The sequence below is a fragment of the Hemicordylus capensis genome, chromosome 1, assembly GCF_027244095.1.
Source record: "Hemicordylus capensis ecotype Gifberg chromosome 1, rHemCap1.1.pri, whole genome shotgun sequence".
Classification (NCBI taxonomy): Eukaryota; Metazoa; Chordata; class Lepidosauria; order Squamata; family Cordylidae; genus Hemicordylus; species Hemicordylus capensis.
Genome location: NC_069657.1, coordinates 330,754,197 through 330,769,302, shown reverse-complemented (window position 1 = coordinate 330,769,302; position 15,106 = coordinate 330,754,197). Strand labels below are relative to the sequence as shown.

Genomic DNA, 15,106 nt, shown 5'->3' with positions numbered 1-15,106 from the left:
ATTTGAAGGTACTACTAACATTGAATCTTTTCAGTCTGAGAAGGGACTGCATTGTGTCTTTCACTTTTCAAAGTAGATATTTCTGTGGGGGACAGAATAAAAGCTGTTAAATTTTGCTCACTTTAAGATTTCTGTTAAAGCTTAAGTAACAAGAAAGAGTTAATGATTTCCAAACAAGTTGGCTGCGTTTGAAGACTTTCTGTCAGTGAAGTTGACATAATTCTTTTGAACTTGCTTTTAAAATTTCTGTCCCACCTTCTTCCTTAAAAAGCCTTCAAGGTGGCTTACGCCTACCTCACAGACACATTCATCTTTTAAAGCATGGCAGCTTTCAGTGGTGATTTGCATAATATGAATGAGCCATTGCAGGTACAGATGGACCTCATCACACGTGGTCCTGACACCTGTGGTTTCGCGTATCCACGGTCAGCCAATGGAGACCTGACCTTGGTATACGTAGGTTTAAAAAGAGTTAAAATCCATGTTTCCTAGGTGTCTGGAAATGGCTTCTGAGGTCATTTCTCGCTCTCATTTTGCTGAAAGGAGCCATTTTGTGGCTCTTGGGGTTGGGGAAATTTTCTCCTTGATTTTTTTGTGGGGGAAATGGTGTAATTGGGGCTTTGGGAGGGGGGCATTTCTGGACAGTTGGGAGACCTACACAGCATGGCATGGAACATTACTTCTTTAATTTCTGCCTTTTTAAAGCATTTTTTGACCTTGAGGAACCTAACTCACTGATTCATATTGCCTCATGGCCTCATTATGCGCGGTTCCATCATCCGTGGTTGTAGCCAAGAATGGAACCTCTGTGGATAATGAGGGCCACCTGTATAATGCTGGAAATGGAACTTTCCTATACATATTGCTTTTCAGTTAGACAGTTCACATTCAGCTGCCAATCATCAATTGTCAAGTAACTGATGTGGGAAAAATCAAATACAGAAATCGAGAGATGAACATCCACTTATGAACTGGACCATTGTTTTATTTCAAATAGGATAACTTGTGTCCCTGGCTGACTGCTGGGTTAATACATCATTCTCTCAATAATTAGAATTCTCTTAAAATAGGGATGTGAGTTAGTGTGTGTCTGATACTCATTTTGAGCATTTAATAGATAGATGTGTTCCTTTATGTTGGTGGTACAGGGAAACTAACAGGCTTTGCTTTCTCCTCTGTTCAGGAAGTGTTTGAGAAGGAACAGTCTACCTGTTCAGCAGAAGAGCAGCCTGCAGAAGATGGTGTAAGTTGAAAACCGGTTATTTGAGTTACCCTGTCAGAATTTCATGAAGTCCTTGCATCCTGTTAAAAATGTAATATGCCCCTGCTAACTGGGCAAAGAGGCACCTTTTACCGTGGTGATTCTCTTTATTTAGCAGGGGGAGAGTAACTGGCCCTATCCACCCCCAGCACAGTACTCCCAGTGACTGTTGCTGGTGTCTATCTTGTGTTTCTTTTTAGAATGTGAGCCCTTTCAGGACAGGGAGCCATCTTATTTGTTTATTTTTGGAAGGGCGGTATAGAAATTGAATTAATAATAATAATAATAATAATAATAATAATAATAATAATAAGGGCAGCTGTGTAAGAAGTTTGCTCCTCTGTTATCTGCATAAGACCTATGCTGAAGATCTATGTACAGGTCCTGATGCCAGAACATAGGTTGTGTATATCTTATACAAAAACTCCCACATACAACTGCCACTCCTGACATTAAGCCTTGTCTCATCTTTGGCCTTCTCCCTTTAATGCCTTGGAGTTCTGTAACACCAGGCATTGACCTCTGATTCTGCCAGCTGGGTTGTTGCATGTGTCCTAGCTTAATCTGCCCACTGCCTTCAAGTGGGATGTTCAGAGGACTACAATTGACATGGCAACTGTCCTTTCAATAGGGCGGGGGTGGGGTAACTGAGGGTATTGTCTTTCCACTAGCTTCTTATAAGGCTTCAACATTGATGTACTGGCTTGGCTTGGCGTTGACATATCCATTCTAATGTTATCCTTACCTAATTAAACTTTGCAGCAAGGAGATGCTAACAGAATTAAGAACAAAGGATGGCAGCAAAAGAACAAAGGAACAAAGAAGGCTTCCAAATCGAAGAAGAAAAAACTTTTGAAAAAGAAACCGGCTCCTGCACCTGCAACTGCACCTCTGCAGCAAACCAAGCAGCAGAAGCAAAAACAAGCCAACGGGGTAGTTGGAAGTGTATGTATCAACTTAAATGGGTGTGCTCTGAGACTTGAGATCGTTCAGTGGCAAGCACCAGTTAAAGTTGCAAGGAAACGTTGAGCAGGAAGAGCTAGGGCAGGACTTGTTCAGGCTGCTGCCCAGCCGGCTCTACATTGTTCTTTACAAACAAAAAAGTGTATCTAAGGACCAGGTCCCTCATTTGCTTTGAACAAGATGGCTTATTTATTTGTATGATTTCTAGTTATAAATGGTCTTAACCCTTGTCTTTGTCTAACAAGCCATTATCCAGCAAGTTATGTAAAGGACAGTTTGTAATGTTTGTGAAGCCGAATGGTGTGCAGTGCAGTGCACCCAAGTACAAGTCATTAGTTCCAGCTTAAGCTGTTAGTTTTGTCTCTCAAATACTGTCGCCATCTAAATCTAAAGGCAGCACATGGTTGTCCTGTTTGTTTAGGAGGTTGTGAAGGACGATGACGATGATGTTTCTGATAAAGGAAGTGAATCTGATGAAGACGACACTAATAGAGACTCTCTAAGCGAGAAAGATGATGGAAGCGACAGAGACTCAGACAGAGAACAAGATGAGAAACAAAATAAGGACGACGAAGCTGTAAGGCTCACTTTTCATTCCATGATGTTACTGTTGGGCTGGAGGAATGGCATGATATTCAGCTGGCATGACCTCATGTCTTGAGAGAACTCTCCTCTGCCATTAGGAGTGTCCCCTCAGCAGAGTACTTATAGAGAGAAAGGTGGGGGGATACCATTTCCTGGTGAATTGAACTGTAGAGACCAAAATATTTGTGTTTTGGAAGCTGTGATAGCACACTAATCATTGCATACTATTACGTTTGCATGCATGTAAGTCACAGAACTAGAATGTCAGAAAACTGGGCCTTAAGTGTATACACAATGTATCCTTGTTCTAAACTACTTGTTATGCAATTTTAAATATAGAGAAATCAGATGGACACAGTAAAATAATAGCAGTGTTGACAGCACTGAGAAGGCAACTCATGCCTTGCCTTCTGGATATAAAATGAAGCTGGTTTTCTCATTGTAGCATAGTGTTTTAAGAGATATAAAAATGGTGGTGATAGAATGATAAGTCCATTATAAGGGGAACTGATTTCAAAATAACTAGGTTTCTGCATTTCATACATGTCAGTAACATTCAGATGCATAGGAACATAGGAAGCTGCCATATTCTGAGTCAGACCATTGGTCTATCTAGCTCAGTATTGTCTTCAGACTGGTAGTGGCTTCTCCAAGGTTGCAGGCAGGAATCTCTCTCATCCCTGTCTTGGAGAAACCAGGGAGGGAACTTGGAACTTAGATGCTCTTCCCAGAGCAGCTCCATCCCCTGAGGGGAATATCTTACAGTGCTCACACATCAAGTCTCCCATTCATATGCAACCAGGGTGGACCCTACTTAGTTAAGGGGACAAGTCATGCTTGTTACCACAAGACCAGCTCTCCTCTCGTTGCAGTCCATGTTAGTTCACCTACTCTTCTTACTATGCTGGACAATTTTTTGTGTGAAAGAGCCACACATAAGCAGAGTTAATTGTACAGAATACGTTTTTTCTTTCCCCCCCTAGGAGTGGCAGGAATTACAGCAGAGTATACAGCGAAAAGAACGAGCTCTCCTGGAAACTAAATCAAAAATAACCCATCCTGTTTACAGTCTCTACTTTCCTGAGGTCAGAAAATAGAAAACTGTGATAATATTTGGGATTGTTATGAAACCACACTCATTTGTAAATATCAAAATTGCCTTTTTAAAATTAACAATGACCAGAATCTGCACTAATGTTGCGGAGCCACTGTGTGCAAAGTGCCTCTGCAGTGTTCAGTAATCCAGAGTGATTCTCAGTTATCTTCCCTCCCTCTGGAAGAGCTCAATGTGACCTGGAAGTAGGCCTCTGAGGGTCACACAATCACCAGAGACCTACTTTCTGGCTGCTCAAAGCACTTCTGGAGGGAGGAGGAATAAGCTATACTCACTCCCTCATTGTGCACAGTGAGAATGGACCTCAAGGCTTTAATCAGCTACAAGCCTTGGATGATTCACTGGCAGGCATTTTAAATATGCTCTTAATTATGCTCTTATGCATTCCCTGTTCATATAGGAGGAATTCCTATGGATTGTGTGTTTAAGCTTATAGAGGAGAATGCATTCTTTGAGATCTGCAGTTTAGTGATAATGTCTTTAAAACATCCATTCCTCTCACCCTGCAGAATGTTAAACTGGGTTTTGCTGAAGCCATATCTTCATCTAGTTACACCACTAAATAAACTGTTCCCTAAAAAGGAGATTAGAGATTGCACAGATTGCAGTTCTGACATTTTCCTGTGGAAACGGGCCCTATTCAAACTCAGCACACATACTGCTTCCTTGGCATGTTTGCATTTGCCATCCATCTGTCTAAAAGGAACATTGCCCACTTGACAGGTAGTGTGCCAGCTTTAACCAAGCATGTACTCTAGATTCCAACTGATGATCTTCTTACAAAGTAAACCTTTAGAACACAAGTCTACATCTTTGTCAAATGGTGCCAAATACGGGGTTGCATGCTTCGTTTTGTCTGACACCTGTGGCCATGCTATGCATTTCCTCGTGCCTGATAATCTCATTAATATTGGCTTGCCATGAACAGTTTACTCTTCATCCATCTGTCATTCTGAGTGCAGAAGACTGTAACTGGCCATTGTGATTAAAATATTAATGACACAACAGCCTTTATTTTTGTAAACAGTAGCCCTGTTTAATCCCTGTTTGGAAAGTATTTGCACCATTTAGGAGTGCAAATTAAGACACTTTACCTTCAGCTAGACCTGTTTGGTGGAAATTGGAATCCTGTGGTGTGCGCTTGAACTGAGCGACAAAACTGAGCTGAACAAAATAGGCAAAAATGTGACTAAAGTATCTTAAAAGCAGACTGAGCCTGTTCAGAACTTTGCGAGAGAAAAGCCCACAGTGAGAATTAGATGGGAGACTATATTAGAGTTGGTATTAAGCACTTGCCTGGTTGCCATTGATGACCTAAAATTATGTCAGGCAAATTGGCATAGGCAGGGCTTCTTATTTCTTTAAACTAGTTTCCCTCCCCCCCGCACTCCTGCGGGCAGCAGTGACAGCAGCACTTGAACTGCCAGTAATGTTCTTGGGGTCTGGCTCCTGTTAGCTTTATAGTTCCCTCCCCTCCCCCAGGAAGCACCTGTAGTCCTTCCCAGACCCTTCACTCAGTCTACCACGTGTGCCTCAGCAGTGAAAGGGGAGAGGATTAATTGTCACCCAGCTTCCTCTTTCTCCAGGGGATCTTGGCTCCTTCAACTGATCTCCCCTGGTGCTCACCTCCTTGGTGTCTCCTTGTTCTGACCTAAATAACATCCGGCACTGGGAGCACTCTTGTAAGAGTTCCATATCCTCTTGTGAGAACACACTGGGAACTTAGGACCATAGACAGCTGCCATATACTGAATCAGATCATTAGTCCATCTATCTCAGTATTGTCTACACAGACTGGCAGCAGCTTCTCCAAGGTTGCAGGCAGGAGTCTCTCTCAGCCCTATCTTGGAGATGCCAGGGAGGGAACTCCAAGGCTGGGATGATATCAGTCTCCAGACTGTGTTCAGCAGCTGGCTTGCCTCTCCTCCTTCTATATCTCTTGCTTTCCTGCCTGCTTTCCCACCTTGCTGCAGCTCTGCTCAGTGAGTCATGAATCTGTTCTGTGCCTGATCCTGCTGCAGTGGGATACTCCAAGCCCCGGCACTCCTCAAAACAAAGGACTGTAAATGTTGGAAGCGAGTCCATTTTGGGGGGCTTAATTACAAGACTAAACTATAGCACCTACTTTTGATATGTTTCAAAGAAATATACACACAAATTAGAGACTTATTCTTTATTCTGTCATAATCCATTACTGAGTTTTGTTCCAGAGCATGCTGAAAGAAAAGCAACTTAATGTTTTGTTCTGGTTTTACTTTCACCATTGGCTTAAAAAAAATATCCTCAGAGTGCAAACACATCCCCAACTACTAGATAAAGCAATTTCCATTAATGGCTGCTTGTTTTCCTCTTGGACACAAAGATCCCTGTGGTACCTCCCGACTGCCCCTTTGCTTCAGTTTCTTGTGTCCTTTTGTGTGTTAAACTATCAGAAAATGAAATTGTCTAAAAACGTATCATTTCTTGTCAACTCCATGGAATCAAGCCTCCAAGTTTTAGGGCATGGTCTGATTTTATTATTCCTCTGATAGCCATAGTAACAAGCAAAAATAAAAGAATGGGATTTGTGGAATGTAAGCCCACTCGGAAAATGCTTTTCGGCTTTTCAATGTCAAACCCTTACTTCTAGCACAGAACCTGATTCTTTGAGGAGGCTGCTTATCAGTTCAAATTCAGGAATAAACTTAAGTTTTGAAGTGTTGCCTGCTTGTCTGGAGTATGCTCTGAACTTGAGTAGAGCCTTTGGTCCTAGGTCCAGCAGTGAGAATTTCAGAGATGAATGACAGGCACATGGGGCTCAAGAAAAGAACTCAGTCCTCATGTTTTGTGTTTATTTTTTTCCTGAGTGAAGGAAGATGGGCATGGCCATTGATTGATTGATTTTATGAATACTTCTAGCTTGCCCTTCCAATTCATAGTTAAAGGTGAAGGCTGCTTATAAAATAACTATGAGTAAGTATACATTAAAATTAAAAAGAAGACCCCCAAAGCAAAATGCAAGCCAGTTGAGTAACAAAAAAAAGCCTGCATCTGGATTTCTGTTGCTCAAATGAAGTCCTAGAAGATGCACACCGCTGGGAGAATTGCAGTGCTCTGTGATGCACAAGTGGAAGATCTCCTGGGATATCCATGAGATGTTGCAAAAACAGCAGCAACTTCAACTACTGCAAGAATTAATATGGAATAGAACTTCTTTTCTTTACTCAATGTCCTTACATGTTATCCTTGCACTAGTGCAACAGCATTATACTCGTATGGAAAACTGCCAGGCTATGAAAAGCAGATAACCACCAAAACAACTTTCACAATATCATACAACTAGCATCCAATAAGTCGCACACCATCAAGACGAGACAAACTTAAGAAGCAAACCAAATGTCTATTGAAACACAACTGACAGGAGAACGCAGGATTTGCGGTTTCGCGTATCCACGGTTGGGTCATTACCACTTGACCTTGGTATATGTGGAAAATTTGAGGCATTTAACGGGCCAATACTCACATATCCGCAGGTCAGGGATGTGAGAAATGATCTCCGAGGCCATTTCCACCAAACATTTTGAGGACAGGAGCCATTTTGTGGCTGCTTTTTTGGGTTTTTTTAAAAAAGAGAAAACTTTTTTGTTTAAAAAGCATGATTTTTTAAAACTTTTGGGGGCATTGCTGGTCAGCTGGGGAGACACAGAGCACAATAGGTCACTCCCCCCCCGCAATTGCCCCCACTTTCATCCATTTTTGTCCCGTTTTCACCAGCCCCTTTGCATCATTTTCGCCCTTTTGCCTCACTGCCGCAGAACCCCCCAATTCCCATTGCCCTAATGCCCATTATCCGCAGTTTCACTATCCCCCTCCCCGCTCCCAGGGAATGGAATCCCCGTGGATAATGGGGTTCTCCTGTACAACATAAAAAGAGATGAATCCAGACATGTCTCTTGGGTGGGACACTCCACAGTCAGCCAGAACTACCAAAAAAGCTTTGCCCTCCTCCCCGCCCCCAGCCTAACTTCAGCTGTTAGGAATAAGGGACTCTTAGATACCTATCTTCTCTAGTTTAGTTCTTCTAAGCAACCTAGTCCTAGTCCTTACAAATGGCAGATGAGCTGGTAACCCTAGATCTCTTTCTAGGATCTTTTTCTTCTTCTTTCCCCGCAATAGCGCTGGATCTGTGGCAAAGCAGCAAGTAGCTGGGCCTTCTGTTGCCCACCACTTAGGTATGGGAAAGGAGGGACAGAACCTCTAGTCAAGCCCAGAGATTATTCTCCATCTGGTACCTCATTTGAAGGAGGGTAAAAACCTCAACATTGCGGGGGGAAATCGCTTTCTTGAATTGTTTTTCTTACAATAAAGTTTTCTTGAGATCCTGCCTCTGCAAGTTTCTTCCTCCTACTTGAATTTTTATACCTCTTCAGGAGTAAATCTTCATTATTTGGTACAAGCTTGAGGTTCTCTTCCGTTATGCTTTCTACTGCCTAGAGGGCAGTGTTTTGACTCCCTTGCCTCTGTGGCTTAGGGCACTGAGGATGGAGCCAAGAAAGGCTTTTTGGGGCTCCTCCCATCTCTTGGTGACTAGAGCACTTGCAGCTCCTGCTGGCACACACCATCCACACAGTTGTGGGACTGCAAATCCAGCTCACCTGATTATACTCCTAAAAGAATTTTCTAACTTTCTTCATTGTTTGTTCTTTTTATCAACAGGAAAAACAAGAGTGGTGGTGGCTATATATTGCAGACAGGAAGGAACAAACTCTAATATCTATGCCATATCATGTGTGTACACTAAAAGACCGAGAAGAGGTAATGTATCTTACTGGAAACTGAAATTTCATTTGGATGCTTGTAAAATATGAAGTGATTTTAAAGGAATGTGGCAGTTATGTGGCTTGATGCATACACTCGTCTTTTCTAGCCAAGACAAAGACCTTTCTCTGGTCTCCCACCCACCCACGCCCGCCATATCTTTCTAGTAAAGATAGGCAAGAATTTTACTGCTGTAGGGAAACTTCAACAAGATCAGTTTTTTAGGCTTTGGGCATCAGTTTCATGGAAACCAGTTCCAGTGAGGGTAAGCCGTCTCCTTCCTTTTCTGACAGAAGAGCTTCATCTGCTCAAGGTTCACACACATCAACTTATCCAAGGAAATTAGTGCCTGCAGCTTCCCTACAGAGGTCAGGTTGTTGAAACAGTGTGGATATTGGGCTTCTGCCAGACTGAACCTATTCACTTCCTTTTCTAGAAGGAGAGAATTTAGATCGGGGTGGTATCCCTGAAACACTGTGAAGTCAAGGGCCGTAAGATCACAGCTGCTCTTGTTTTGCTCCTAGCCCATCCCACATTCCTTTTACTCCATTCTAACTCAGCTGCCTCTCCTACTCCCCCAGCTCCCCCAGACCTACTTCTGCTCACACCATTCCCTTCCCTGACCATACAATAGTTCTTTCTCTGATATAACCTACTATTGGAACCCATGCTTTGGAGTCTCCTTTGTACACATTCTTTTCTGCCCTGGTGAAGGGCTATTAGAAGCAATAAACAGTTGGGGAGTTCTTTCCTAGAATCACACTTGAAGGACTCAGAGTCCATGTGTGGCTCATAAGTCCACTTCTTGCATATGTGAAAGTTTGAGAATAATAATAATATAAGGATGGTCTAGAATGGGGCTGTGAAACCCCTGGATCTGGCCCAGGCAGCTCCTTCCTCCTGCTGCACCACTCCTTCCTTTCCCCTCCTCCTGCCGTGCGCTGAAGTGCCAAAGCACCTGCCAGCTTCCTACACGCTCTCCTTCTCCCTCTCCCCGCCCCTCTCTCCATACACTCCATCATTCCTCGCCCTCATTGAAGTGGCGGCATCCAAAGTGCTAACCAGCTCCCTCTTTCTGCTTGCATCGCTCCTCCCTTTCCCCTCACACACCAAAGCACTGGCCGGCTTCCTTCTTTCCCCTGCCACCCCCGGTATTTCTCTCCTCCTCATCATCCATCCCCCTCCCCCTCCTGCACAGGAGTGCAGCAAAAAACATAGGACAATATTTGATAGTCAATACCGCAGATATTTCAACTACTCTGAAAATTTCCAGGGTTTTGAATTCTGTGAAGAAAAAGCTATTTTTCTAGTCTTCCACATTTTTTTGAAACTTTATATCGCAATGCATTGCATTTATAGTGTTAAAGCTCTAGAAACAAGAACCTTTAAGTCTAGTTATTTTTAGACTTGTAGATGCCTGTTTATAACGTGGATTGTTCTTGTTTTTTAGGTAGAACTAAAGTTTCCTGCACCAGGCAAACCTGGAAACTACCAGTATACTCTTTATTTAAGATCGGATTCCTACATGGGCTTGGACCAGATTAAACCATTGAAGGTAGTCTTTCATTTGTGGGTTTTCTGCAAATCCAGTGCAGATGGGGTGGGGGTGGGGGGAGATATGCACAAAGTATGTCAATAGAAATTAAAACACAACAGGATGTATCCAGTATCAGTCCTGCTTAGAGTAGACCCATTGGAATAATTGAAAGTTAGTCATGACAAAGGCTACAATGCTGTAGCTGTGGCATAGTCAAATGAGCAGCAAGTTGTATTTATGGTGAAGCAATCGTATGGTCAAATCACATGCAGTGAAGAACAGTTCCTTTTACCCCAATTAATCCGCTCCCTTCTTGCCTCCTAGTCCATGCTGTTCTTTTAAGCACTGAGAGCGGGGTGGGGTGGGGTGGGGTGTGTTTTACAGGAGCAACTCAGAAGGATTCCCCTAAACCCAAGTTGATACTCAGTAAGAAAACTTCTAATTTATATAAAAATTAGAATATAACTTATATATTAGGAACATAGGAAACTGCCATATACTGAGTCAGACCATTGGTCTATCTAGCTCAGTATTGTCTTCACAGACTGGCAGTGGCTTCTCTGAGGTTGCAGGCAGGAATCTCTCTCAGCCCTATCTTGGAGATGCCAGGGAGGGAACTTGAAACCTTCTGCTCTTCCCAGAGTGGCTTCATCCCCTGAGGGGAATATCTTGCAGTGCTCACACATCAAGTCTCCCATTCAGATGCAACCAGGGCAGACCCTGCTTAGCTATGGGGACAAGTCATGCTTGCTACCACAAGACCAGCTCTATACAAAAGGATTTATTTGTATATTCTCCTACAAATCAGAAAATAAAGAAGATTCCAACTTGCCCATAAGTCAGTGTGGCGTAGTGATTAGTTTGCTGGACGAAGACTGGGAGACCCAGGTTAAAGCTCTCACTCAGATCACTGGGTAATCTTGGCCACTCACGGAGGCTCTTCTCACAGTCTGTGAGAAGAGCCTCTAGGGGGTTAGCGGGTAGAGCGGGCTTAGCCCACTCTTCCCCGCACATGAGCAGGGCAGCAGCCCTGGGCAGCCGGATTGGCCACCCACACGACTGCCGGCTCTGTCACAGAGCCGGCTGGGGAGTTCGGGGACCGTGCGGCCCCCAGAAGTTCCAGCATGCCCTGCGCGAGTGCGCAGGGTATGCTGGAGAGACCCCCGAGCCGGGAGGCTGCTTTTCAGCCTCGTGGTTGGGGGTCTCCTTGTGAGTTGCTGCAGCGCGGAGCCACACCGCGGCAACTCACGATTTAAAAAACAAACTGGTTTGCGGTGCACTCGCTTCACAAACCCAGTTTAAGGGGAGAGGTAGTTTGGCGGGTTAACTGCCTGGAGGCCACCGTCTCTTGTAAACTCTCTCTCCCTCCCTCTCTCTCTCTCTCTCTCTCTCTTGCTGTCTCTCAATGTGACCAACTTTACAGGCTGTTGTGAGGGAAAAGATGGCTTTTAAAACTTTAGAAGTTTTTAATTGAGTCTAAGCAAGCTTGTGCTTAATTTCCTATATTGTTCTGTGCGTCCCACAGTGATCCTGAAACTGTTCTCACAACCAGCCTAGGGCAGCCCAGCCACTGACGTTGCTGCTGTTCTAGTAGTCCCTGAAAGTCAGTGGAAAATCATGTGGTTTTGTTTGTTTGTTTGTTTGTTTGTTTTTTAACAAATGAGCCGTAAAATGGCTCTGTTTCACAAAATGGCAGTCGGAAATGACCTCTGGGGTCATTTCTAGCCATCCCTGACCTGCGGATACATGAAACTAACCGCTTTTTGGCCAATTTTTTTTCACTTCTGCTGAGGTCAGGTGACTGTTACCTGACCGCAGATAGGCAAAATTGCAGATGGTGAGTCCTCAGATAGTGAGGTAACAAGCCAAAAAAATTGCCATTCACAGTGTAAAACCAGGACAAAATGGCATTTTAGCTCCCCAAAACAGGTTTTAAAGACTATTTTATGTACCTTTTGAAAAATTGTTCTGTCACACTTCATTAAAGAGCTCATTCCAAAGCCTTAGGGCCAGCCGCACCCACCATTGTTCTCACATGGATTAAAGAAGGGGCATATGGAGCAGGACTCTCCCACCAGGTAAAAACAAACTAAGGTGCGGGCTCATATCATCAGGTGCACTCTGTAATATGCACATCCCAGTCTGTGTAGTGCTGCTGTTTCTTAGAGTAAACATTTGCAAAGGGAAAAAGAGCTTTTCTCCAGAGATTTTGTTCTGCATGTATAAGCACTTTCTGATTAAGGAGGAAAACTATTTGTTCAGTTGTCTCACACATCGTTCAATTTGTGGCAACACACATCTTCAAGAATATTTGTCTTCTACTTTTGATCCTTTGTCCAGGCAGTCTGTGTGCATTAAGATATTAGTGAACCTTTTTTTTTTTTTTTTGCCTGTTACAATACTGAACATAGGTTCTCTTGATAATATCGCTTTTGTGGACTTCAGCCACATTTGTGTGTCATCTACAGATGTAGAAACAATTTTTTGAGTGTTCTTTTCTCACTAATGGTTCTGCAGGTCTTAGAATAGTAGTGTTCTTATTGTGATATTTAATAATATAGTCCATGACTACTTTATTAGTAGAAGTATTTAAAACATACTTAAATGAGCTAAGTATTGTTGACTCCATCTACTGTTATAGCTCCATATACTAGTATAGTCTCAATATATAAATGTTGGGACTTTTTATTTGAAACATCATAGTGGTCAGTACCTGTTTAGTGCTGTGTTTTCCTTTCAATCACTTGTTCTATCATAATGTTGCATGTAGAAAGTACTTTATAATTCATATTCAGCTATACAGCATCTTTGAGGACTGTGGTGGAAACATTGATCACTTGCTCAAAAAAGAGATCTCTCTAACTCTGTTCTCTCTCCTCTTCTGGATGTTTATAGTTGGAAGTTCACGAAGCTAAACCAGTTCCAGAAAACCATCCGCAGTGGGATACAGCAATAGAGGGAGACGAGGACCAGGAAGACAGTGAAGGCTTTGAAGACAGTTTTGAAGAGGAGGAGGAAGAGGAAGAAGATGATGACTAGACAAGACTATAAACTATCTGTATTGACTTGGGACATCTCTGCAAACTTTTGATCTGGGAAAGGAGAAAACAAAAACAGCGCAGAAGTACTGAGGAGGGGTTTTTTGTTTTTTGTTTAGTTTCTCTATCAATTATGAGCTTTATGTAAATTCCCAGTGGATGTCTGTCGATCAGTTGGTATAATCTGGAAGATACTTATGGCTCTTTACAGCCTTTAAGTACAGGACAGTGCATTTATTTCAACTGAAAATAAAAGCTTTTTTATTCTAAATGTCCAGAAGTGTGGGCTATGTTGTCTGATCACCTTTTGGTCCAATACATTAAGAGGTACTACTACTAAATAGAAGCAATCTTTAAATCAACTTTTCACATTAGAAGGCTTCTTTTAGAAGTTGTTTGAAGTCTCCAGTTGAGATTAACATCCCCTCAAGTTTCCATCTTCGGTAAAATCTGAGAGATCTTTTGCAGTGCTATATGAGCACTACTGATGCTGAGATTATTCACAGCTTTAAACCTTCTGTTTTGCTTACTTTGGACTTCAGAAATTTGCATCCTATCCTTAGTTGGGTACATTCCATACTTTCATGAGGGCTGCTTTTCGAGACTTACCTACCTTATGGGTGTTGGAAGGGGGACTTTGCCCAGGATTCTTGTGCAGGTTATAAGTATTTCTTGACTATGAAGTATATTTCTCAAAAGGCTTAAAACATGGTTAAGCATCTAATATCAGAAAATCATACAAGATTTATTTCGTTGGATAAAGTTTTCTGTGTAAAAGGACCATGGGACCATACAGTACACACAGTGGTGGCTTATACATAATACCTTTTGTAAAAGGTAAACTTTCAAAGCTGAAATTCTTGGCTTTTAATCTACCTTATCCTGTCAGAAATCAGACACACACACAGACACACTAAAATGGTATGTTTTTTGTATTTATTGCGAACAATTAAAATAAACTGGACTAAATTTGATAAAACTTTGATTGTAATAGTGCATTTTTCCTCTATAATGGGGGCTGAACAGGAATATTACTATGGAGAACCAGGCTTCATTCCCAACACAGATAACTGCTTTTATTCCCAAATAACTGCTTAATTTCTAAAGTGAATAGCTGAGATTTTCTGTGAAAGATAAGTGAAAAACCTAAAATAAATTTATGTGGTTAGAAGCTATAGAAATACATCCAAATGTCAATCAGTTAGTAAGACTTCAAGCACTCAGTGTTGAGAGACTAGAAGACTGAAATACTGTAAACCATTGTGACAATAGTTTGGTCGTGCAGGAAAATTTCCATACAGTGAAGCCACCCAAAGGCCAAAAGAGCTGCTCACTAATTTGTGATTTTGTTACATAGAGGGTTGTCGCATTAAATGCAAACTTACATTGATATATTTCTTTGTAATTGCAATAGTTCCAAATAAAATTTGAAAATGTCTTCAATGTGAAAATGGTTTCATTTTAAAATGTTCCAATTGTAAGATTATTTTGAAACTTAAATTGTAGTGAGTGCAGTCCAGAAGGGCATGCCTACCAGATGCAAGTATGCACCAGCAAGTTTGCTCAGTTTTCTGTTAGCAGCACACCACATCTAGGGTATCAGCATTAAGGCAGCTTGCTTCTGAGAACAGCTAAACAACGAAAAGGGGGTGATGATACAAAACTGCTTGAGGTCACATTCTTTACTTCAGATTAAACTAGTAAACCATTTTTTAAAGGTTTCCAATAAATAATGGTAGAAGGTGGCCATATCTATGTACAGTCATCCTTCACCAACTGCTAGGAAAACTGCTCGCAAAACCCCGTGGTTG

The 15,106-nt window shown here is 42.2% G+C and overlaps 1 protein-coding gene across 1 annotated transcript in view; it reads left to right on the top strand.

The window, feature by feature from the left end:
• Nucleotides 1-14,733, top strand: part of SEC63 (SEC63 homolog, protein translocation regulator) — an 81,761-nt gene extending 67,028 nt beyond the window's left edge. Inside the window, exons 15-21 of the mRNA XM_053292487.1 lie at nt 1,184-1,243; nt 2,024-2,206; nt 2,646-2,801; nt 3,793-3,894; nt 8,619-8,717; nt 10,171-10,275; nt 13,153-14,733. Of these exons, the coding sequence (XP_053148462.1) occupies nt 1,184-1,243; nt 2,024-2,206; nt 2,646-2,801; nt 3,793-3,894; nt 8,619-8,717; nt 10,171-10,275; nt 13,153-13,296 (849 nt within the window). The 3' untranslated portion in view covers nt 13,297-14,733. The remainder of the gene's footprint in view (nt 1-1,183; nt 1,244-2,023; nt 2,207-2,645; nt 2,802-3,792; nt 3,895-8,618; nt 8,718-10,170; nt 10,276-13,152) is intronic.
• The last annotated feature ends 373 nt before the right edge of the window (nt 14,734-15,106 follow it).